Source organism: Ambystoma mexicanum, chromosome 3q (assembly GCF_040938575.1).
Source record: "Ambystoma mexicanum isolate Mex_15411 chromosome 3q, UKY_AmexF1_1, whole genome shotgun sequence".
Classification (NCBI taxonomy): domain Eukaryota; kingdom Metazoa; phylum Chordata; class Amphibia; order Caudata; family Ambystomatidae; genus Ambystoma; species Ambystoma mexicanum.
The window spans coordinates 66,226,621-66,253,593 of NC_090926.1; the positions used below are offsets into that span (position 1 = coordinate 66,226,621).

Here is a 26,973-nt window from a genome sequence, read left to right on the forward strand (position 1 = left end):
TGAAATGAATTTGAGCCACAGAATGGAAGATCATTTAAAAGAGGTGATTGTAATACGCATTGCCTAAGCCAAATAAAGGCAAATGAAGTGGCAGAATAAAAGCCCTCCTTGTAGAAATCATCAAGGGGGAGAGGAGTATCATCTGCATTGCCTGGGGCAAACGGATCAACGTGAGGCACATTGTCAACGTCTATTTCATAAATGAAGTTAGGCTAGGGAAAGATAGGCATTTGTCTCACCCGTATTGTTTAATAAAATGGCTACTTGTGAGGAAACTATCTACTTGTCCCTCTCGGATTTCTGACCGCTCACAGTGCCCTGGTAACTAAATACAGGTGGTGAACATGCTCCTTTCAAGACTTACTGTGGATGATCATATCATCGATGTATGCTGCACAGAAAGAGGCATAGGGCCAGAAGATTTGATCCGTTAACCTTTGAAAGGTAGCTGGTTCCCTATGCAAACCAAAAAGGTAATACTTTAAATTGGAAAAGCCCAATAGGAGTAGAGAAAGCTGTTTTATTTCTATTTGCCAGGGACTTGCCAGTACCCCTTTGTCAGATCAATCATGGGGAGGTAAACGGCGGACCCCAATTGATCAATAAGAGAATCAATTCTGGACATGGGTAGCTATCAAATTGGGAGACTGTTTACCTTCCTTAAATCCATGCAGAACCCCCATGATTTATTTGGCTTGGCCAATAATATGATTGGGGATAAACAGGGGCTTTGAGAGGGCACAATAATATCAGCCCTAAACATATTTTCTAATTCGTCTTCAATTATGCTTTTGCTTGACTCAGCTATCTGACATGGCTTCAGATGTACCACTTTTCCTGGTGGGGGTACGGCTGTAATGAAATATTAGCGATATGTGCTTCTGCTGATATTCTCATGAACCCTTATCTTATCAAAAATTGATTACTGCAACGCCCTCTACCTCGGAACGAGCCAGAGAAACATCAATAAACTGCAGGTAACCCAGAATAACGCCATCAGGGCCGCTCTTAACATACCTAGGCGCGCTCACATCTCAGCTGCCAGACGTAACATACACTGGCTTCCCATTTCACGGCGCATTGCCCTCAAAACACTTGTCTTAAGCCACAATGCTCAGAACAATGCGGCACCGGCCTACCTGTCAGCGCGCTTCACGCAACACACAGTATGCAGACATTTAAGATTGGCACAAGCGCACACACTCATCGTTCCCGGTTTCAAGCTTCAGACTGCTAGAGGCTCGAGCTTCCCAGTCCTGGCGGCGAAGCTCTGGAACTCCCTACCTAATGCTCTTAGGAACATCCCATCCCTCCAATCCTTCAAAAAAAGAACTAAACAATGGCTCCTTGAGCAAGATGATGTGCCGGACACCCGTCTGTAACTCTTGCTGCCCGTTGCGCCCTCTCGATTACCTTTGTAGATACTGTAGCTGACCGACTGCCACATGTAAAATGTATGTATATATTTGATGTACTCTGTATATATAATCCGCAATATTTGTATATAATCTGTAATCTGCAACTGCCAAACATGCGCCCTGATGCCCGTGGGCAGGCTGCGCAATATAAATAAATAAATACAAATACAAATACAAATATCCCTTTTACTCTCCCAGGTTCCGATCTGAACACATGAGGGAATTGTCTTAACGGTCCATTAGGTCCACCTTTTGATTCTGGTCAGAGTCAGAGGGAATCAGAGGATTTGCGCTAATTTCATCAGATAACAAGCTGTAGTGTCTTCAATGGGATTTTCTTTCCCTTCCTTGAGAGGGATTCACGTGATAAATGTGAGTCTTGAATTTTCTGTCTGGTTGCGAGACTCTGTAATCATAATGTATCATATCATATCATAACATCCCAATTCTTTCCATCAACTTCAACAAGTTCCTTTAAAATATGCTTTAAGATCTTGTTGAATTGTTTGCCTAAACCATCAGTTTGAGGGAGATATATGGAAGTACGCAAAGTTTTAACCAGAAAAATTTCCTTTACCTCTGACATGAGTTTACTCATAAAGGTAGTTTGTTGGTCTGTTAAGATCACCTTTGGAAATCCCACTCTCAAAAGAAACTGAATGAAATACTTGAGAATCTGTTGTGTTGTATTGTTCCGTAAAGAAAAGGCTTCAGGGTAACAAGTTGCATAGTCTAATATGATCATATGATCAGTATGTATCGGTTTCCCAACTTTGATGTTTCTAGGGTGTGAAGTTGGCATCATGGAAGGAGACACAAAACAGATTCAAAGTTGAACAATGTTTTATTGAATAGTCAGGATGCATTAAGGCCTAACTTGCCCTAACTAAGGTGGGATTTCCCTACCTAAAGAAACTAAGTAATGTCTGTGCCAGTAAGTTCAACATAAATATCTGTCTGTGTCTAAATCCTTTATTTGCCCTCACAACGAATGCAAAACCATGTGTAAGGACATCAACCAAAACTCAAATAGTGTTCCAAACAAAGTTCTGAGCTACTTCCAGTCCTGTCTTATTTGTCAGTCTTCTCTCCCAAATGTCATTAATTTCACCACAAAGTTCAAAGTCTCCTCCTTTGAATATTAGAGGAAATACCGTTTTATACAAGCTAGTGTGCCCTTCCCCAAGCTCAACACATTTCCAAGGCAACACAGTTTCAGGACACAAAAACTCAGGTTTCCCTACCCCAAGCTTAATGTCACTATCAAGTATCTCAAAGCTTTTAATCTTTCAACTGGACTTACACAACTCAGGGTTCCCTTCCCCAAGTCTGATGATTATCAAGAGTTCTTTTCCTGCTTTCACCACAGCAAGCTTCCTTGATGACATAGAGGAGTTCTCTGGTCAAGGTGCAGTTTCAGACCACACAGCCTAGCCATTACAGGTCACGCAACCAGGGACTTTCAGGTTTCCTTCAAAGTTCAATATTAGACTTAATGGCCAGTTTTGTAAAGTACAGCTTCAGAATTTTGACACACTTGTATCTTTTTTTCCAGTTTTGCTTCCTTTTGATTTTTACTTCAATGTTCATCAAGGCTGGTTCATCTTATACCATTGCATTCATATAATTAGTTCCGTTTTTTATCTGTGTGTTTTATCTGTGTTGCTTTCAATACATTAAATATCTCTTTGTTTCTGCCTTTCAGTTCTGTATTCAAAATAAAGGTCAGCTTACTTGCTGTATTCCAAATAGGGTTCAATAAATGTAGATTATGTTCAATTCAATCAATATGGCATTCAAAATAGTTCTTATCACTTATTTTATTCAATTGAATCTACAATATGAGCAACGTTGTCCTTTTCGTTCATTGCAATATGTTGCTTTTGCTTATTTCATTTGATTCAGTATATTTCATTCAGTTCGATATTCAATCGATGTAACGTAATCTGTTTCATTCAATGTGCGACGTTACTTTAACTAATTTCCTTCAATTCGATATTCAATCGATGTAACGTAATCAGTTTCATTCAATGCGGGACATTACTTTCACTCAGTTCATTCATTTTGGTCATATTGCATTAACTGCTATTATCTCTACTGCCTCCTTTGAGCACCCTATGTTTATAAGTGTCCCCAAAACTCAACTAGTCTCGGCAGCTCCTCCGGCGGCTCGTTTGCTTGTTCCTCCCGAGGGGCTGCCAAACAGCCAAGCGATTCCCTTCGCACTCGCCGGCTAATGTATGGAGCTGCACCTCTGCCTTCATGCAGTGCCGGCTGCTAGACTTTCCATGGGTGGGATCTCTGACTGTATTCATAGTCCAGCGGCATCCCAAGGGTTTCCGCTGGTGTCTCAGCTTCTCCTCTCCTTATGCTTCAACTGTGGTTCTCCCGCTCTGATTCCGAGCCGTGCTCCCACTCTTGCTCTGTATTCTGCTTGTAACCACACATTTTATACACCTGTGTTGGGCTAACAGGATACAGGTGGTTGTTAGGGTTTGCCTTGCCTGGCCATAATTAAATGAACTGGTGGGACATACCTGACCTTAGGTCTCTTCTTTGTCCCAGTACTTGAATGGGTAATGGAAGTAGCTTTCATTGCTCCTAGTTGTTTCTTCTTCGTCTCAGTATTGCCATACATTTTAAAGTGGAACACATTTATAATTAACCATAACGGTCAAGGAAATATCAGGGTGACTATCCTGGGGATAATAGGGATACTGAGATCTATTCTTATGTATCTCATCCCTACCCTTCCTCTTCCTTTGTTTAACCTGTCTGGTGTAATGCTGGTTTCTACCCTTCTCAAAGATCATGGGACTAGATGAACAGTATTGCATAACCTTCTCTGGTATAGGCGTTCTTTTTTTGAAAGGAAGATATGGATTACCATGTCCCACTCATGGGTATCACACTTCCAATCCCTGAGGACCCTCAATCCAGGTGATACTCCCCCGCTTTTTCACCCACGGGGGTAGGATCCAAAAGTGATGGCCTTTCCCTGGCCAGCTGCATAGAGGATCCAAAGGGAGTAGAACATAGAATGCCCAAAGGTTTCTCACAAGGGGTCCAACTATAACCATACCTATGCGTGGAAATTGTATGTCTATGATGGGTAGGGGCTGCAAGGGACCTAGAGGGGGTGTTTGGGTACTGAGGTATCCAAGCTGAGAATTCCCTAGCTACGTTTCTGCACCCTGATACACCCGGGTCTGGCACGCACTATAAATAATAAAACAAACAAAACAAACTGGTCTTCTGACATGGGGAACAAGTAACCGCAAAGATCTTTACATCTGCGTATATCCTGGGCCAACAGAACCGGTTCAGGATCTGTGCCTGTGTTTTGACTGTCCCTAGATGTCCGACTATCAGGTGGCAGTGGGCAATCTCAAGCACAATTTTCTTACGGCTTTTGGGCACCATACCATGTGATACCATCAGGTCCATTATTCCACCCCCCCCCCCCTATACAACAGGCCGGTCTTCAAGAAAGAGATGGTCCACCCTTCTTCCTTACTCCTCTTCGGGTAAGACCTGAAGAAAAGGCTTGGCAAGCAAGGGATCATTCCTTTGGGAAAAGGCTAAATCGGGGATGACTTCAGGTTCTTCCTCCATCATAGGAGGTGGAAGTGCCTCTGGTGTAACATGAGGCTCTAGATCTGCCTCCCCAAAACCATTGCTTCCTCTTTCGGTTTTACTAGAGATCTTAACTTCCTGGGGTTTAGGCAACATAGCCTTCACCAAAATCCCTTGGGCTTTTCTCTCCCCAGCCTTGATTTGATAGGCTTCTTTGCCCTTATTTAGCATTAGTATATTTGTCATGTCATTTCATCGCCGTATATTTCAACGTCTGGCACTTTAACATTTTCTTTATAATGTACACTTTTATTGAACTTTTTTTTGTTTTTATGGGGCGGAAGTTCCCCCCAAACCTCCCTTCCTCCACCTATTTTCACCTATTCACTACCCATACAAACCCTTATCTGCCCTTTCCCACCCCCCTTAAATAAAATTTGTTATTAGCAGGCTTTGAAATATACAGCGATGAAAGGACGTCGAACTGTATATTTATATCACCTCTATAGTCTGTGATGCCTGCTAATACGTCTAGGCCACACCGCAAGGCTAAACCCAACTTAGAGGCAAGTCTGATGTAGATTCCATGAGGGCGAATGAGTCTGTAGGTAGTAAAACTCGGTCCCAAGGTTGAATCAGTTCCCCTGCTACTGCATAAGTGAAATTGGATAGAGTGTTCAGTAGCAATTGATGGATCAGAAGATCGGTTACTGATTTTCTCAAACCTGAAGGTTCCCCAGTTTATGTCAACTGAGCCCAATCCCACTCTTTATGCCATATGTGTGGTGTCGGAAATGAGAGCCGGACACAAGGTAGTCATGTTTTCAAACAAAACAAACAAAAAAAGGTCAGGGCGCCCCTCTGCAAGAAAGAACACAGCATGATAGCCTGTTCTGTGGGAACGTACCCACTCAGAGTCTGCAGCCACATGTTTTAGCTCACTGTACCTTTCACAAAGGAGGAATATCCATTTGCATATCAGTCTTTGTCGCGCCCACTTGAGCAGTCCAGCATCGAAATGCTAGGCAATCCTCCTTTGAACAAGAGTACCAACCGCAAGCGGTCAGGTTCGTCACCCCAATCAGTTAAGGTTCCACTCTCCTAACCTGTTTCTTCCTGACTCGAAGATGAGGATCCCTTCTTCCTTCCTTTCTTCTTCTTTTTGGTTGACCTTCTCTCCTTGAAGAGGTATGGCCCGTCTCTGAGAGAAGCCACTATGTCTGCCTGAGTAACTGGCGGAGTAGCAGCTCCTTCTCCGAGGCAACCAGATAGGGGAAAAGCCTATAAAGGCAGAAAACCCCCTGGAAGGATGTAGTTTGGGTTGGATTCGAAACGTAGCTTTGGGTATGGGCTGGAAGTTTTCCAGGTGTATAGAAGAATCCTATGAGAAGTCCTTGGTGAGTATGTGTCATGAACCATCGAACTCGCCCCTTCTGGGCTTCCTGGTCCCTGTCACGTCGGGCCTTACACTCCATAATACTACTAACATGGTGGCAAGTTCAGCACACTGTTTGCCAGTCTTCACGTTCTACGCAGCGTCCTCTATAAAGAAGCCACACCCCCTCGGCCCTGCGCGTCTCAACGCTGCTACTAGCTGTGATCCGACGTGTGTGCCGAACCTTCTCTAGTGCTACTTGCTATCCCCTAGCCCCTGGATTCCCTTCTTCTGACTTCTTCCCTCTTTTCTACTTCCCGGAATCCCTGTGCCGCTTCCGCGTGGCCCCAACACCTTCTTGAATACTCCTGGAGTTTCCCGTGATCCTGGACATCGAAGCTGAATGTAATCTGGAAGCCGAGGACTGCCGAGCGGGCTTATTTAAGTCCCGAACCATACGAAAGAAGACTCCACCTAAGGAGGACATCAGACAACATAGACAGGTGAGAAGGGGGGAAACCTGTGACAGATTGAGACGACACCTGACCAAAGTCGATACAGACATGGAGGCGGCCATCCAGGATCTTATGCGTGACATGCAAAAACTATCGACCGAAGTACAGAACTTGAAAGCGGAGAACGCCGCGCTGAAATAATTGGTACTCTCACGCGACTCTGCCTCAAAGGACAGCGTGCTATTGGGCGGCATTGTTGACAAATATGACGGCTGTGCAAAAACTCTCTGAGGATTCCTGGATTCTTGTTTGGTCCACTTTACCTTTAAACCTTATTATTTTTCCACCCCCAGGGCTAAAGTGGGCTTTATTATTTCTCACCTCTCCGGGAATGCCTTAACCTGGGCCACACCATTAGTTAACACCGGATATTCTCTTTTGGATGATTATGATGGATTCATTCAAGCACTAAAAACTATGTTTGACCGCCCAGATCAGGTCTTTAGTGCTCAAGAACGTTTACTCGATTTCCAGCAAGGCTCTCCGGACATGCTCAACTACGTAACTCGATTCAAGCAATTGGCTAAAAAAGCGGGTTGGTCTTCTGAAGCTTGCTTCACCCTCTTTTGAAGAGGGCTAAATGAAGATGTTAAGGATGAATTAGCCAGGGTAGCACGTCCTAGTTCTTACCAGGCACTTATGGATCTAGCTCTACAAATTGATTTCCGAATCCAGGAAAGAAAGGCAGAGAAAAGGAAAACCAAGTCAACCATCCAAAAAAATCCTCTTGTGAACCCTTCAAAATCCGAAGATTCTCCTGCTCCTACAAACGAACCTGAACCCATGCAGCTAGGGACCTTTCGTGGACCCATATCCCCACAAGAAAGGCTGAGAAGGATCCATACTGGCTTATGCAAACTGTGCCTCGGACAAGCATTTAGTTAGAGAATGTCCCTTAGCCCCTCCACGGCATTCGGGAAACGCCAGCTCCTGATCCTAAATGGAGCTCTTTTTCGGGAGAGAGAAGCAGGCTCCACATCTATACCATCCTTGAACTCTCCTGGACAAAACTTCCTGGTAGTCTTACAGGCTTTTCTATTGTCATCCAAGAAGGAATCCTACCCCATTCTGGCACTAGTGGACTGTGGGGCCATGGGAATATTCATAGACCAGGAATGGGTCCTTAAACACCATATTCCTTACGAATCCCGGAACGTCCAGCAACCTGTAGAAGCAATTGATGGAAGACCTCTTTCTTCTGGACCCATAACCCTTCAGACTAAGGAAATTGAGCTTGCTATAAACCATCACCGAGAAAGGATAAAGTTTGACATCATAAAATCTGCACATTACCCAATGGTTTTGGGAATGCCCTGGCTACAAAAACACAATCCATACATCAATTGGACAGCTGGTTCCCTGTTCCTAGGTTCCGAATTTCGCATGTCCCATTGTCTGCTCCAGGATCCTTCACCGACAACATCAGAAGAACATTCAACAACTCAGCAAGATCCTCTTATGGTCTCCAACATCATCCAGGTTCCTAAAACCTACCAGGAATACGCTGATGTGTTCTCTTCTGCTATTGTCCAAGCCCTGCCACCCCATAGGCCTGAGGACTGTGCTATTGAAACTGAACTTTCAGCCGTGATTCCCTTTGGAAGGATGTTCATCCTGTCTGAACCTGAGAAAAAGGCCCTTCGTGAATACCTAGCTATTAACCTAAAAAATGGCACCATACGCCCATCCAAGTCTCTGGCTGGAGCTTCATTATTTTTTGTTCCTAAAAAAAGACACCAAGGAACTCAGACCTTGTCTTGATTATCGAGGTCTTAATCAGTGCACCCTTAAGGATCGTTATCCATTACCCTTGATCTCGGATATCCTGGAAGCCGTAAGAGGAGCCGTAATATTCACCAAATTGGATCTTAGGGGTGCTTATCACTTGATTCGTATTAGAGAAGGTGACGAATGGAAGACAGCCTTCAGAACACCCTTTGGTCATTACGAATACTTGGTCATGCCCTTTGGACTCTCTAATGCTCTGGCAATTTTCCAACGCTTCATGGACCGGGTGTTTTGGGATATGCTATTTCTTTTCGTCATCGTCTACTTGGACAATATTTTGATATTCTCTAAGGATCCTCTCAAGCATGAAGAACATGTTAAATCAGTGTTACAATGGCTACGCGAACACAAGCTTCTAGCAAAACCCGAGAAATGCCCTTTTCATGTTTCCACTGCTCACTATCTAGGATTTGTCCTTAGCCCAGATGGCATAGGCATGGATCGATCCAAGGTTAAAGCCGTACTATCCTGGCCAACTCCGACCTTCGTAAAACAGATCCAATCTTTCCTGGGCTTGGCCAATTTCTATCGGAAGTTTATACCATTCTTCTCTGAGATTGTCCAACCGATCATCTCCTTGTTGAAGAAAGATACTCCCTATTGTTGGACACCAGCCCAGGAGAAGGCCTTCCAACGCCTAAACACAGAATTTACACATGCCCCCATCCTGGTTTAACCTGATATAAATTGACCATTCCTAGTGGAAACAGATGTCTCTAACTATGCCATCGGAGCAGTTCTGAAACAGGAATTAGATGATGGGCTGGAACATTCTATTGCCTATCTTTCACGGACATTGACCTCCAGCAAAACTCATTACTCAGTCTTCGAAAAGGAACTTCTAGCCATCCGTCAAGCCTTCACAGAGTGGCGTCATTTACTTCTAGGAGCTAAACCTCCTGTCCAGGTTCGGACGGACCATCGAAATCTCCAAGTGTTACAGGCCCTGGAATGCAGGAACAGCTGTCAGGCCCGTTGGGCGTTCTTCTTTGCTCAATACAAGTTCCAAATTCACCATGTTCCGGGAACACAAAGCGTAATTGCTGATGCCTTGTCTCAGCGCCCTGACTATGAACCTCCTGATGACCGAGCATTTCCCAAGATATTTCCCCACACAATAATTGTAGCCCAGGCGACCAGCCTCCTAGATGAAGTCCGCAGTCAGACTCAATCCTCAGAACTCTGGAAAGGTATCTCGGACAGGAACCAGTGGAAACTAAAGACCAAAGATGGATACTTGTTCAAAGACAATGCCTTGGTCATCCCAACACAAAAACTACAGCAAAGGATAATAAATCTCTTTAACGATACTCTTTACTCCGGGCATCGTGGTATTACCAATACCCTCCAATTAATACAAAGGCAATTTTGGTGGCCTGGAGTGAAAATTGATGTACAAAGGTATATCCAGGCATGCTCTGTCTGTAATCAAAACAAACATGACAACAAGAGACCAGCGGGTCTATTGCAGCAATCTCCACTTCCAACTAGGCCTTGGGAATCCATAGCAACAGACTTCATTGTGGAATTACCACCTTCCAGGGGATACACAACTATCAGGGTCACCATTGATTTGTTCACCCATGTGGCCCATTTTACAACTCTGTTTAAACTGCCATCCTCGTCAGACCTTGCTGGAATTTTCCTGGAACACATATTCCGACTGCATGGATTTCCTTCCAAGATTATATCAGACAGAGGGCCCCAATACATTTCTCTGTTCTGGAAACATCTTTGCCAAATACTAGGAATCCAACGCGCTCTTTCCTCAGGATATCATCCCCAAACCAGCGGAGCCACAGAGCGCGTAAACCAAACCTTGGAACAATACCTCCGTTGCTTCGCTACCAAGGTCCAGGACGATTGGTCCCTCTTAATACCAGAGGCAGAATTTGCCTATAATAATTCGGACCACTCTGCTATTAAGACCAGTCCTTTTTTCTGTAGCCAAGGATTCCACCCTTCGGTTCTACCCTCCATCCTTCCTCATCCTACACCAGTTCCAACAGTCGATTCCTGGATTGAAATGCTCATTAATGTTCAAAGAGAAGCTAAAGAACAATTAAAAAAGGCCAGGACCCAGACCAAACTGTATGCTGATTCCAAACGAAGACCAAGCTCCTCCTACCCAATAGGGGATAAGGTTTGGCTGTCCTCGAAACTGCTACCACGGCATTTGCGATCAAATACATTGGCTCCTCTATATTATGGGCCATTCCTTATAAAGGAAATCATCAACCCAGTGGCCTACCGACTCAAGCTTCCAGACTCCTGGAAGAAAATCCATCCAGTCTTTCACACGTCCTTAATAAAGCCATATGTTCAGACCTCTCGAACTAACCTTCGGCCCAAACCAGTACTCATCAATGACCAACTGGAGGATGAGGTCTCGAGGATTTGCGATTCTAGATATAGACGCGGCAAACTCCAGTACCTGGTGGAGTGGAAAGGATATCCCCCCATTGAACGCACTTGGGAACCAAATCTAAATACCCCCAGGCTACTCAGAAGGTTCCATCTCATACACCCGGGCAAACCCGGTGGAACGAGTTTCTGGAGGAGGCATGCTGTCATGAACCATCAAACTCGCCCCTTCTGGGCTTCCTGGTCCCTGTCACGTCGGGCCTTACACTCCATAATACTACCAACATGGCGGCAAGCTCAGCACAATGCTCGCCAGTCTTCACGTTCTACGCAGCTTCCTCTATAAAGAAGCCACACCCCCGCGGCCCGCGCGTCACAACGCTGCTACTAGCTGTGATCAGACGTGTGTTCCGAACCTTCTCTAGTGCTACTGGCTATCCCCTGACCCCTGGATTCCCTTCTTCCGACTTCTTCCCTCTTTTCTACTTCCTGGAATCCCTGTGCCGCTTCCGCGCGCCCCCAACACCTTCTTGAATACTCCTGGAGTTTCCCTTGATCCTGGACATCGAAGCTGAACGTAATCTGGAAGCCGAGGACTGCCGAGCGGGCTTATTTAAGTCCCGAACCATACGAAAGAAGACTCCTCCCAAGGAGGACATCAGGCAACATAGACAGGTGAGAAGGGAGGAAACTTGTGACAGTATGGAGAAACTGGTCATCCACCCTGGCTCCACATGGAGTGTTAGCGAGCACTGAGAACCAGTGCGCAAGACAAAGGCACAGAATGACTAATGTGCAGGTGCACAGGCCGCGAGAGAACAGGAGTCCCAAAGAACCAGTGGGTGATCCATAGATCCAGGTAGCGGGAATCCAAAGAAGGCAACAACAATGAGAAGAGAACCAAGAGGTGGTAGGGGGGAGTTCGGAGGAACATAGGGCTGTTAGGGAACCGGAGAGAAGCAGAGGGCACCCAGAGACAAGCACACACCCTTCCCCCGTAAGGACTGAAGAATGTAGGACAGTGCAGCAGTGAGAGAAAGAAAGCAAGGAGCTTGGAAATAGAGGAGGTTAGGAGGACCTAACTGAGCGTCTTACCCGTAAGGAAAAAACCAGATGGGTTGCAACGCACTGAAGCCGGGAAGTGAATTAAACTTATCCAGTAAGGTGGCGGCCATGTTGGAAAAACAACTAGAACGTTGCCATGCTTTCCAGGAAAACCTCGACCCTCAAGACCGAACAAATCCTCCGGCTCATCAAGAAATGAACACTGGACCCTTGCGACCTCAGCAACTACAGCCCCATCACCCATCTTCACTTCCTAGGTAAGATCCTTCAAAAAGCAATAAACTCCTCCAACAAATCGTAGCCAATAATCTCCACCAGTCCTACCAATCTGGCTCCACACCCAGATGGAGCATACCATCAAAGTGATGGCCATCCTTACCTCCTGGTTATCGTTGACCTCTCAGCAGCATTTGACACAGTAGACCACGAGACAATCACCAACAATCTACATCATTGCACGAGGATCAGCAAGATCATCCTCAGTTGGTTCAAATCCTACCTTGCTGATAGCAAGTTCATTCAAATGGCTTCCTCCAGATCACCAACTCTACACATCACCTGTGGAGTCCCGCAAGGATCCATTGTGTCTCCAGTGATCTTCAATTTTTACACAGAACTACTTGGAACCCTCCTCGCTCAATACAACATCCACACCCACCAATATGCAGATGACACGCAGATCTACCTCAAGTTATCCTCCATCAAAGACATTTACAGGCTCAAGGCTTGTCCCACATTTATCTAGTCCTGGATGCCCAGTGTTTATCTGAAGCTCAAACCCTCCAATACTGAATTCCTATTGCTGACCAACAACACTGAACACCCTAACATCCATACCTGGCTCTCTGCTATGATCCTCCAGGGTTTCAGACCCTAGCTGGCCACCTGGGCCAAATCTCTTAGGTTCGTCATCGACAGACACCTCACCTTTAAACAACACATAGCAAGGAAGACACAAATGGCATGGTATCAACTTTATCTTCTGTGGAAAATCATGCCCTTCCTCCCAGAAAACAACTTCAGATCCGCTGTCCAAGCTTTGGTATTCTCTTACCTGGAAGGTGGCAATGCCCTTTTGGAAATCCTTTCGGCAACTACCTTGACACCCCTGAGATGTGTCCTACATGCAGCAGCACGATGCATCAAATTCGACCACACCACACTGACCCGCATCGAACTGCACTGGCTCCCGCTGCAAGCCCGTATCATCTTCAAATCCTGTCATCTATAATGCTGTCACCCTGAAGTCCCCAAGCTACCTCACTGAGCAACTGAGCATCTCTGGAGGTCTGCGATTCACCAGAAGTACAGACATGTGCAGACTTGATCTCTGCCAGTACAGGAAGGAAAGAACTAGAAGAAAGGCCTTCTCTCTCTACATCCCAAGAGTCTGGAACCTCTTCCCCATCAACATCAGATTCGCCCTTTTGCTTCTACAGTTCAGGAAAGAGCTCAGACCTTCCCCTTCACGGAATGGATCCTTGATAATATCTAGGTTTTACACACACCCTCCACTCCCCACCTTACTCGAGACTCTGTGATCTGCTCCCCTCTGTTTCCTCCCCATGTACCTTGTAGATCTATTGCTGCCAATTGCCCACTATCCCCTGTTGTTGGATGCCCACTCCCATTTCTTTGCTTCCGTCACCGTGTTCTTCCCCATATGATTGTAATGTGCTCTGTTGCTTTTCGAGACAGGTCCGTGCTCAATAGATACCTGAATAATAATAATAAAAGAACAACATAAAGATAATAATGAATGTAAGCTAATGACTCTTCAATCACAGAATCTGCAGCAGGAGGGGCTGGGGCGGGCAGTGTATATGAATGCGTAAGGAGGGGGCAGTTATTGCTGCAAGAGGAAACTGACAATCCTGGCTAAGGGGTTGGTGATGGTGCTGATGGCCCCCAGAAAATGGGAATGTTTTTGGGATAAGCAATACAGAATGTCACTAGTGGAAAACAGATGGACACTGGAACCATGAGTGCCCAAATTGGCATTAGCATCAGGACACCGGAGGAGGCATAGTTTTCCTTGAACCCCTCCTGTCCCAAATGTAAATGTTAAAACCTTTAATGATTCGAACAAACAGCACTCAGGTCTGCGGGAGGATAGCTCAGGGGCAAGGTGCTTGCCTTGGAAGCAAGATAACACGGAGCACCACAGGTTTGATCCCCAGGTCCGCGCTTAGAAACCTCTGGGTATTAAGAGCGTTATAAATGACCTATCATAGCATATCTAAGCACGCTATGGGATAGGAATGCGAAGTGGCAACTGACATTCATAATGCAAAACTTAATCTCAGTTGATCAGCAAGGACCCTTTGTTGATAGCCTAGTAAATGGTAACAGTCTCCGTGTCTATCTTATAAAGGAAAGCATTGCTCTGCAATTAAAAGTAAAGACTGTAATTGTCCAAAGAGCATTAGGGATTTCCGATAAACCATGGTTCATAATGTTACAGAGCATGTATCAATATTCGTTGGCCCAAACACACAAAGGCATGTACACTCCTAAATCCCATTCCTGAGTGAGTTTGCTGGGGTGAGATTTGTAGTGCAAATTAAAGTGCTCTATTTACTGTACTCCACACGGTGTGTTCCTTGTAGAATTGTTACAGACAGAGACTGGAGATGAGCAGTAGAAGGGGAAAGATGAGAAAGGTTGGCAAAATGATTTGGAGCAGTTGCTAGCAAAGCTGACCCCCAAAAATAATTAAGGTCAAAGCACACAAATGAGGTAGGACTCATCATGCGCCATGTAGAACCTGTATGTATTAAAGTATACACAGCAATACTCTTTAAACCCTGAGGCACATGCAGGAATTTCCCTTTTAATTAATTATTTATTAGAACAGTGAATACTCGTACCCACGACTAGTCCATGTAATACTTCTATCCTACTGTGCCAGGGTCATAATCCTTTCAGGGGGGCAACAGTGAACCGACCCAGACGTGGAGAGAGAGAGAGTTGGGTGTACCCAGTCCCTTTTACCCCACCACATGCAAGGCATGTTACCAAACAAACCACTCTGTCGCATGATGCCCCCCCCCCCAGAGTCTTTTTCTGACCGTGTTCTCTTGTTTCCGTTTCAGGACAACCAACCTTGGTAGAAAAGAAGGAGGAAGGAAGATAAGGGAGAGGAGGAGACTGAGGACAAAACTGAACCAGAGGATCTGAGATGTACACTTTTCCCATTAAGCCACATTGACAAGCCTGCAGAGTGTTCAAATAGGGCAGAGGGAAGGAGCCAGTTTTTGCCTTCAGGGCCTCATTAACAGTTAGCCCTACATAGTCAAATTTACTGATTGCTAGTGGAGGCACATGGGATTAAGGGACACATGGGCTAGGGAGGTAAATACCCATATGAGACAAGAGAGGGATGCTCAATAGTGTATGCCCACCTCTCCTTTCCAACCTGATGCAATATAGTCAACAATCTGCTCCTAATACAACTGAACAACCTGCATTTTAATTGCTTAGAAAAATACAAACTCTTGAACTGTCTCCAGTTTTGTGTGAATTATTAAGGCCATCTGGGACACTGTATGTAAAGAAACCTGCTTGGAATGTACAGCTTTGTGCAGAATATGAGAGCAGTGAATGCTGTGATGTTACAATCATTTCCTGTGGTCACTAACTAGGCAACTATTCTCTCATGCATATCGCCCACATCAATACGTTACGGTTATTGACTTATACACACCCTTCTTTTCTGTCACTAGAAATCCAGATAGTCAGTAGCTTTTTGCTTTTATGTGTGCTGGGAACTTGCATAGTTGTCTATTGTGATTATTGGGAAACTTGATATTTGTCATTATTGTCATAGTGACACACCTATTTAGCCAAGACCTGGAAAAGGACTTGGACGATATTAAGTTTCCAGGAAACTGCAATATGTAGATGACTTCTTAATTGTATCACCCTCTTATTAATCCTGCTAATAAGATACAATAGTAATGCTGACTGGTTTGGCAGAAAAGTGAATTAAGCATCTAAGCAAAAATAGCCACCAGGATGGGAAATAGTACATTATCCTGGACCTGTTATAATGGCAAAGAGCAGAAATATCACTGAGTCAAATGTACAAGCAATTCTAAAACTGCCCAAACCACCTGATATGAATAAAAATAGAACCTTTTGGGGTATTACTGGTTTTTACCGCTAGACTGTACTAGGCCATGCTGCAATGGTGAAGCCATTCCAAGAAATAACCAATTGTCATACACCGGAACCATGAGTTTGGAAAGATGAAGCAGAACAGGCTTTCACAGAAATGAAGGAAAGATTGGACATTTCTCCTTTTATTGGGTTACCTGATTACAAAAAGTATTTGTTCTTTATTGCCAAGTTTATGTGCAAGCTGTATAGACACAAACACATGGTGATAAACACCACCTGATAGCTTATTACAGTAGGGCATTGGACCTTATATTAGTGGGGTTACTGCCTTGTTTGCAATCAGTGGCCACACTAGCAATACAATGTTTTTACAATATAGTGCTCTGAGTTGTTGTAGCTGAGCCAGACCCCGATCTACAAAATATGAGCTTATAAATTCAGCCTACATAAACTTTACACGATGCTCAGTGCTAATCCCAGCCTCTCTATTACTGTGCCCCACATAGGAGATCCACTCGATTGTGTCCTAGTTCCGAACATGTTCCCTAATCCCAGAAAACATGTATATGGATTCTCACTATGCCTTTGGGATAGTATATGATTAGGGCAGCTTGTGAAAACAGAGGTTATTTATCAACATCGGGGATGCCTGTTAAAGATGCTCAATATGTGACGTCTTAGAATCAATTATGCTCCTAACGGAAACCGCGGCCATAAAGTGCTCTGCTCACTAAGCCCCTTGAAATGACAGTCGAGGGAACGCTCACACACCAAGTGGCAAGTGAGACTACTTTTTCTCTTGATGCTTTGGCAGAAAGTTGTAGGCCACAGAGCCAAGTGCAGTCAAATAAACTATATCACAAAACACTTGGAACTGTTCTCTCAGTTACAAGAGCAAACACCAAATTCAGCGATGGAACCTGGAGCCAGACATGATGTTCCCTTCACAGTGATAAGCTGTGGCAAAAGTGTGAAGGACATTTGGGGCCTGATTAATGGAACGTTTTCCTATGGGACTGTGCCATTATAACACACTTCCATGAATCATGCCCTTAGTAGTTTTCAAATCCCTCTAATTCTCTTTTGCTCAAATGCTGCACAGCATGGCACATTTAGCAAAATGAGGGATAGTTAACAAGCTAGAAAGGTATGCACCAGGCTTTTCACATTTAGCAGAACAGTTAGTACATCAATGCCTGATCTGTCAAGAGCATAATGTAGGAAAAGTGACTATGGTGGAGCCAGAGGCACACCCTGTCCCACAGACACCCTTGGCTGAACTCCAGTGCAATTTTATTCTCATGCTGAAAGTGGCAGGTCTGGAATTCACACTACAATACAATCCCAAACTTCCTACTGCCCAAAAACACGATACCACATGCAGAAATTGAAAGCCTTGAGCTGGAATCCCTAACAGAACTTATGCAATCGACCAAACCAAACATCTCCCAGCTAAACAGAATGACTCCAGACTTAGCAGAAAAAAACTCGACAACTGGATCACAGAGGCCCTAGACCAGGGGTGCACAACTGATTTTAACAGAGGGCCGAAAGTACCTTACATGAGGGCTATAGTGGGCTGAAAAGTAAAAGTGGGTGGGGCGGTAGGTGGGACATGTCAGGAGGCTTTTTTAACCCCCAATTTGTATTAAACCCATTGAAAAAGAATATGTTTTTATTGCATTTCAAACTTACATTTTGTACTACACATTTTCTATTGTTATTTATTTCAATGTAGTTATTGTATATCATCTGTTTAATTAAATTATATATATTTTATTGACCCTTGATTGGACATTCCGTTATTTTGGACTGCTATAGTTTGCTGTTTGGGTTGCCAAAGAGTATGGCCTTCGTTGAGTCAGGTTTCCTCATAAAAGCAAAGTATGTACATCTCCTAACTGTGCCTGTTTTAGCTTTATTATTGAGTTGACTCTTGGAGTGCAACACTATGCCCCATGGCTCCCACCCCCAACCAAACACTATGCCCCATGGCCCCCTCACCCCCAACCAAACACTATGCCCCATGGCCCTCACCCCCCAGGCAAACACTATGCCCCATGGCCCCCTCACCCCCGACCAAACACTATGCCCCATGGCCACCTCACCCCCAACCAAACACTATGCCCCATGGCTCCCACCCCCAACCAAACACTATGCCCCCTGTCCCTCACCCCCCAAGCAAACACTATGCCCCCTGTCCCTCACCCCCAACCAAACACTATGCCCCATGGCCCCCTCACCCCCAACCAAACACTATGCCCCATGGCCCCCTCACCCCCAACCAAACACTATGCCCCCTGTCCCTCACCCCCCAAGCAAACACTATGCCCCCTGTCCCTCACCCCCAACCAAACACTATGACCCATGGCCCCCTCATCCCCAACCAAACACTATGCCCCACTGCTCCCACCCCCAACCAAACACTATGCCCCCTGTCCCTCACCCCCAAGCAAACACTATGCCCCCTGTTCCTCACCCCCAACCAAACACTATGCCCCATGGCCCCCTCAACCCCCCACCAAACACTATGCCCCATGGCCCCCTAACCCCCAACCAAACACTATGCCCCATTGCTCCCACCCCCAACCAAACACTATGCCCCCTGTCCCTCACCCCCAACCAAACACTATGCCCCATGGCCCCCTCAGCCCCAACCAAACACTATGCTCCATGGCCCCCTGACCCCCAACCAAACACTATGACCCATGGCCCCCTCACCCCCAACCAAACACTATGCCCCCTGTCCCTCACCCCCCAAGCAAACACTATGCCCCCTGTCCCTCACCCCCAACCAAACACTATGCCCCATGGCTCCCACCCCCAACCAAACACTATGCCCCATGGCCCCTACGCCTCAAGCAAACACTATGCCGCCTGTCCTTCACCCCCAACCAAACACTATGCCCCATGGCTCCCACCCCCACTCAAAAAACTATGCCCCATGGCTCCCACTCCCACCCAAACACTATGCCCCATGGCACCCACGCCTCAAGCAAACACTATGCCTCCTGTCCCTCACCCCCCAAGCAAATACTATGCCCCATGTCCCCCTCACCCCCAACCAAACACTATGCCCCATGGCCCCCTCACCCCCAACCAAACAGTATGCCCCATGGCCCCCTCACCCCCAAACAAACACTATGCCCCAAGGGCCCCTCACCTCCAACCAAACACTATGCCCCAAACACACTCAAGCATGCACCCATACAGACTCGAACCCCCCAAATCAGCACACTCTCAAACATGCACCCATACAGACCCGAACCCCCCACCCCCAACTCAGCACACACACTTTCAAACATGCACCCACACAGACCTAAACCCCCCCAACTCAGCACACAAACTCTGAAGCATGCACCCATACATGCATCTCAACATACACAACACAAACATACAAAAACAAACATTCATGCACACCCGAACCCCCCACTCCTCCAACTCAGCACACACTCTCAAACATGCACCCATACAGACCCGAACCCTCCACCCCCCAACTCAGCACACACACTCCCAAACATGCACCCATACAGACCCGAACCCCCCACCCCCCAACTCAGCACACACTCCCAAACATGCACCCATACAGACCCGAACCCCTCACCCCCAACTCAGCACACACTCTCAAGCATACACCATGCACCCATACAGACCAGAACCCCCCAACTCAGCACACACACTCTCAAACATGCACCCATACAGATCCGAACCCCTCAGCCCCCAAATCAGCACACTCTCAAACATGCACCCATACAAACCCGAACCCCCCACCCCCCAACTCAGCACACACACTCTCAAACATGCACCCATACAGACCCATACCCCCACCCCTCCAACTCAGCACACACTCTCAAGCATACACCATGAACCCATACAGACCCGAACCCCCCACCCCCCAACTCAGCACACACACTCTCAAGCATGCACCCATACAGACCCAAACCCCCAAACTCAGCACACAAACTCTGAAGCATGCACCCATACATGCATCTCAACATACAAGACACGAACATTCAAAAACAAACATTCATACACATCCGACACCCCCCCACCCCCCATATCAACATACACAACACAAACACTGAAAAACAAACATTCATACACATCCGACACACCCCCCACCCCCCATATCAACATACACAACACAAACACTCAAAAACATTCATACACATCCGACACGCCCCCCATCCCCCATCTCAACATACACAACACAAACACTCAAAAACAAACATTCATACACATCCGACACACCCCCCCACCCCATCTCAACATACACAACACAAACACTCAAAAACAAACATTCATACACATCCGACACACCCCCCAACCCCCCATCCCAACATACACAACACAAACATACAGCAGAACAGACCCGACACACAAACAGACCACTTACCGGAGACGTGCTGGAAGGCAGGTAAGCTGGAACGCTGGCGAGGTAATTGGAATCGTTCTATGGCTGGCGTGGCAAGCAAGGCTGAAATGCCTTCCGGCATCAAGCCTTACTGGCCATGCCAGCCGTAGTACTGGCACTCCATTGGTGCAGCACACACGCACTACGTGGCTCGTAGGAGTGACGTGGTGCGTGTGTGCTGAGCCAATGACGGCCAGTGTTTTGTCCGGCCCGGATGACAACAAAGACTTTCCTAATGGAGGGCGGCTGATGCTGCTTGCGGGCCGCCCTCCATTAGGAAAGTGTTTGTATGCCTCGCGGGCCGGAAAAAACAGCATGGCGGGCCGCAACTGGCCTGCGGGCCGTATGTTGTGCACCCATGCCCTAGACCAATTAGCACCCGCGAACCCCTTCAAAGCCACTGCAACGAAAAAATGGTAGCAAGTTGGTTCACAGAAAAACTGAGGGGCATCGGAAAAACTAACCACAAACTGGAAGAAGAACGGAGAAACCATTACAACCAATCAGACAAAAACAAATACCAATGACAACAAAGAAGCATTATTATGCTACAAGCAGTGCTCGAGATAAGATTTAGAGGTGGGAGTATTTTACTCCCTATTTTTAAACTTTGAGAGTAAATGTGATTTCAAGAGAGTAAAAATAAGTTTTCTCCTTTGAATGAGAGTAAAATGTATGTGACATCCAGCAGACGTGCAAAAACTGTACGGAAATCATTACCATGCGGCAGCTTTCTGCATTGTGACAGAATGCACCTTTCATTATTTCTCTATGGTCTGGCCATTTGATGTCTCCTGTATATAAATGTTGAAAACACAAAAACCTAGCCAATTACATTATTATAGTAAAGCAAACCTGAATGCTATTGTATGTTTTGAGGTTTGGTAACAGAATTGTCTTTTGATGTTTAATGAACGTCCTCATTTAATGGAACTATTACTACCTAATGGTATGTCAATGGTAGGATACAACAGTGCAGAGAGGCAAGGACTTCATGCTAAATTCTATACCTAATCTCATGGTCAAATTATTATTTATATGGTGCTTTTGGCAAAGCACTGTACAAAGAACATAGTTAACACAATTATTACCAAACCGAAGTTGGTACTCCTTTATCGACCTCGAAAGAATGAAAGGCTGAGCTGGCCTTGCCGGGATTGGAACCTGCAACCTACAGATCACGCCCTGATAGCAGCAACGAGTGCTCTCTTATTGGCTAACATCCTTCAAAGGTCAGCAAACTGAGTACAGAACGAGATATAATAATCACAGTGCCTAGATGTTGGAAAAACCATGCACAAAGTGCTACACAAAGTTAAATACCTATCTGGATTATCAGAGGGACAGATTTTGATGAGTTTCTATTTCAATTACAAATCTAACTTTCATTTCTTTGATTTTGAACAGCGCTTGCACTTCCTGTAGAGTCAGGTTTTGGAGGTTTTAATTGTCATGTTGAAGATTTGAGAGGCTAGAACATATGTGATTGGTGTAATGACAATCACTCACCCTTGAGCAAAGACTCTGCAACCACTGACCTTTTATAGTAATGTGTCCCATTGACTGCATGAACTAGACTGTGCATACTCCCCCTTTTACACACTGTTTTTATAATTAGAGTGTACATTAAATTATAAGTGTTAACATGATGTGCCTCCGCAAGATTATGCACACAACACAGGAACTCTGAAAAATATAATTGTGCAATTCTGCTTGCTTTCACTGGGGGGAAAAGCATAATTTGTTACAAAACATCAATTCTCAATGGTAACTTAGTATTCCATCTTACTAATTATACAATCCTAAAATGCCAAGAAAATAAATTTGCACAGTGCTTCTGTCTGCTCCATGAGAAGCTTCACCCAACAGAAGAAGCTGAATAGAAATAAACCACTCCTTTTATCTCAGAGTGCGGTTTCTTTTTGGAATGGTTTCAGAGAAATAAATTCTATTTCAGAATCTTTTCTCCATGGCTTGTAATTACATTCATGTAGATAAAAAATTAAAAGAAGCGTTCTGGTTTCTGTCAAGTGACCTGATCTTTGCACTGCCCTCTGCTCTAAACATGTTTGTAAATGTACGCAGGAAACTAATAAAGCTGTCCTATTTACAAGATTTTCATGTGTAAAAATTCTGGTGCCACCCTTATCTCGAGGACTGGCCACAAGAATCCAATCGCCAATGAACCCACAAAAATAACTATTCAAAATCATTAAGGAAATAAAAAACCTGACATCATGCAACAAATGTGTTATACCATAGCAATCCCTAAGTGACAACATCACAAGCCACCTACGAACAAAAATAGAAACAATTCAAAAGACCATTTACTCGAGCAGTACCAAAATAAACACAAATCTGGATCCATCAGAAAGCAGCGCACCAGCAACCACCACAACAGGAACATCACCTGCCGCACATCATAAGGACAGAGCCTCTCCCCACTCCTCTTCAACATCTACATGTCCCCCCTAATGAAACTCATTCAAACCCACGGACTGACCGCCTACAACTATGCAGACAATACCAAACTCATCTTCAAGATAACCACAACCCAAGACCCAAACAACACCCTCACCAAATGCCTCACAGATATATACACCTGGATGACGAAGACAATCAACAATCTCAAACTAAACCAGAACAAAACACAAATAATGATCTCCCTCACAGAGGCTAAAGCAACAAGTACACACTTGAATTGATGACTATGTGTGGGAACCTGACTGGAAACATCTGCCATGATAAAAAACCTGGAAATACTCATGGAAAACGGACTCTCGCTAGAACCACACGTCAACGCAATAACAAAGAAATACTTCTACCTCAAACGACTAACTAGAGGGATACTCCCCTACCTATCATTCCCACACTCAACCCTTGCAATCATCTCCTTGGTATTATCAAGAATAGACTATGCAAACAGCCTCCACTTTAGAATGCCAGAACGTCTCACCCAAAAACTCCAGCACATCCAAAACACTGCTGCAAGACTATTCCTGAGACTAAACGGAAGAGGCCACATCACACTGGACCCGAGAAGCCTACACTGGCTTCCAGTAAAAATAACCCATTAATTCCAAAGCCCTGTGGATTGCTAACACATCTCGACATGGACAAGGAGCCAAATTCCTCCAAGCAAAAATCAACCGCTACCAACCAGTACGAAACCTAAGATCGAACAATTACCTCCAAATCGAACCGAAACACTGCGAGAAAAGGACATTTGGAGGAACTGCATTTTCCCATTTGATGGTCAAACTCTGGAACTCTATCCCAAAGGAAATAAGAATGACAGAAGATCACCTAACCTTCAGAAAAATACTGAAAACCTGGCTATTCAATTCACAGAGTCTAGCATAAAAAACAGGCACCTTCCATAACTCATACCTCAGACCCAGGGCAATCAGGGTACAGTACGGATCCTGGAAACAACAAAATAACCACACTGTACCAACTACTAACCACCCCTATTACCCGCACCTCTGCAGCATACTTCCCACATACCAGACATGTCCTAATTGGCCAGCCTTCACTACACACTTAACATACAACCCACACATCCGCCAAAAGAACAAACTGCCACAAACAAACAACACACACACACTCGACATTCCTCCTCCGGACACAATAACCCCAGTGCACACACACCCAGAAAGCTGACGCACACAGATGCAAATTTCTCCTGGTTCTGCAAGCACGAACAGAGGAGCACAACCTCTATCCTATCCCTCTTCCCTCACTAACCTACCCCACCCACTTACTTACAGAGCCACCTGAGCACCTGGAGACCATGCACATGCTAGCAGTGCACAGAATAAATCAACATAGCATACTTCAGGGCAGCAGCCCACACACACCTCCAGTAATGTCCCTCATTTCTGACATCCAGAAGCCAGAGCTATCCACACCAGTTCCACAGTATGACAGTCTGCAATATAGACATACAAAAGTGTTTTAATAACTTACTTTTCCTACCAGCACCTGCCTCCTCCTCCTCTCGTGATCTCTCTAGAAACGTAATGGCCCTGTAGCCCTACTTTCCTAAACATGCTTTTTTCCTCTGCCTGTGTGTATAGTCCTTGCCTCTGGACAGACCTGTTTTGCAAACCTTGTACCGAGGGCTGCAGTTCGCCTTTCTTTGACCACCCGCTTTCCCCTCTCTGTCTTAGCTGCACCGTCACTCTCCTTTCCAATCCTCTCACTACTCCTGGATTTGAGAGGAAATTATGCCTCTTTTTCCTGTGCTCCTCGCCCACTACACTCAGTGTCCCTGTCCCTCTCCTCCTGCGCCCTCTTCTCCTTCCCCGTCTTTCCTCAGAAAACTGTTTGAATGATGCAGCATAAGGATATTTCCACTTCACAAAAGCCCAAATAATTGACTTTTCTCAATGCTGGCTAAATACTCTGTGGGTATGACCTGTGCCTTTCAGCAACGGGCAGGAAATGCACCAATAGAGAAAACAAGTATCAACCTGTAATATGAAATAAAGACGAGTCTTGTAAAATCTATTTACTTAAACACAAGTAAAAAAATAAAATAAAAAAAGACAAATGTTATGTGCCACAAAAATAATCTGGAAGATTTTAAGGGCCAGTTACCTTGCCACGTAATTGCATACTTAGGGACCGATTTTGATCTTAAACTTGTACAATTTTACAAATGTGTTGTAAAATAAAATGGCTTAACATCCACAGGTTTCATAATGTCTACATAATTCTAGTGTTCACAAAAAATTGAGACTGTTTTTGCAACCTCTCACCATTGCATTTCCAACTGTTCCTGTTGTGAACATGTAGATGTTAGGGTAATGGTAACCATCAAATTGTCTGAGAAATACATTTTCATTTCAGTTTGAAAAATGTTGTTAAAGCTAAAAGAGCGTGTGCACTTCAAGCGTATTGTGACCCTGCAAGAACTTATGAACATGGCTTTACCTGCTGCATTTGCATTAATGACTTTATGACAACAACAGTGGCGACCGGGGGTGAGGGGGTTGCATGAAGACCTTTTGCCCAGCTCCAGGATGCAGTTTTTCTTTCTTTTCCTTCCCTGCCATCATTACTATCCACTTGTCTTTCAGCTGGTCGATTACCAGTCCGTCTGCCAGTTCTCCTTCCAGCACTCCTGTCCGCCAGCTCTCCGGCCAACCAGTATACCTGCCAATCCCTGAGTTCGTCGTACCTGTCTGCCATCTCCTGCTTTTCCCTGCCTGACTGCCTACCTGCCAGCTTGCCAACAAACTATCTTCTACTTCTCTGGCCATGGATATTCTCCATTCCTGCTCCAGTGGACTTTATCCAAATTACCTGTTAGTGGATCCTACGATACACACTGTGCCTCCCCTGTCAGTGTTTGCACTGTCCCTACACCACGAAAATACAGAGGAGGCATCCACATGGTCTCGGGATTTGGGTTGGCAACACTAGGTAACACCTTCCTGGGATTTGTGAAGGCGATTTCCTGCATTACAAAGACAACGCGTCGGAAGGCAGTCTGCCGCAATGGATCACTGCGCCAGATCAGGTACGCAACTCCGGCGGGACGCCGCTCTTGACAGTCTTGGACTCCCAAATCACATCATCACTAACATAGTCAATGGTGAGAGATCATAGGAATGGTAGTACACAACAACTGGTGAGCCAAAGGTTGCAGACCCTTGGGCTAGATGGAGAAAGAACTGTTGCATGACAGCAATCAGATAGGACTCACTGAGCAAATAGCGCTGTGGAAAGTTTAAATCATGGACATGATGGCAGCAGGCACTTGCGGCACTAAAGGGCTTGGGTAGATTGAAAACACAGCTTACAGGGAGTGGAATGAAGTTAGGCTGAATAGCAACAGGGAAGGGATCCTTCCAGATTGGCAATTTATTTAACTTGTAATAGATCTGCGCATCAAAAAAACGAATTTTATATTGATCACGTGTTTCCAATGCCCTTAAAGCAGTGCCATGCAATGACTCATTCTGCATGTCTGGTGCTGTATAAATCACCAACATAATAAAATAAAACATGAATTGCAGTTACTGACCTTGAGACGTACTGATGCTTTCTTTTATCCCATCGTCGTGATGGTCAACGTGGTGCGACCCTTGCTCCTCTTTAATGGTGAATGAAAGAACTGATGTCAGAGCGTCCCTTCCTGTTATGCAAAAGACAATCAGATTCAGATATTTAGGCTCTTAGGTGGAATAAGGCTCACAGGAGATAAACATAATCTTTGTTTTTAAGCAGAGGTAGCAACAGAACTCAGACACGTATTTGCTTGATCTCGTAGGCCCGCTTCACATCAGATAACACAACAGGACTGCGTGTGGCGTGCTCTGCTGATGC

The 26,973-nt window shown here is 45.2% G+C and overlaps 1 protein-coding gene across 1 annotated transcript in view; it reads right to left on the reverse strand.

The window, feature by feature from the left end:
* The window catches only part of LOC138582129 (zinc finger protein 773-like), a 167,083-nt gene that overhangs the window by 12,289 nt on the left and 127,821 nt on the right, over positions 1–26,973 (reverse strand). Inside the window, exon 6 of the mRNA XM_069653134.1 lies at positions 26,672–26,782. Within this exon, the coding sequence (XP_069509235.1) occupies positions 26,672–26,782 (111 nt within the window). The remainder of the gene's footprint in view (positions 1–26,671; positions 26,783–26,973) is intronic.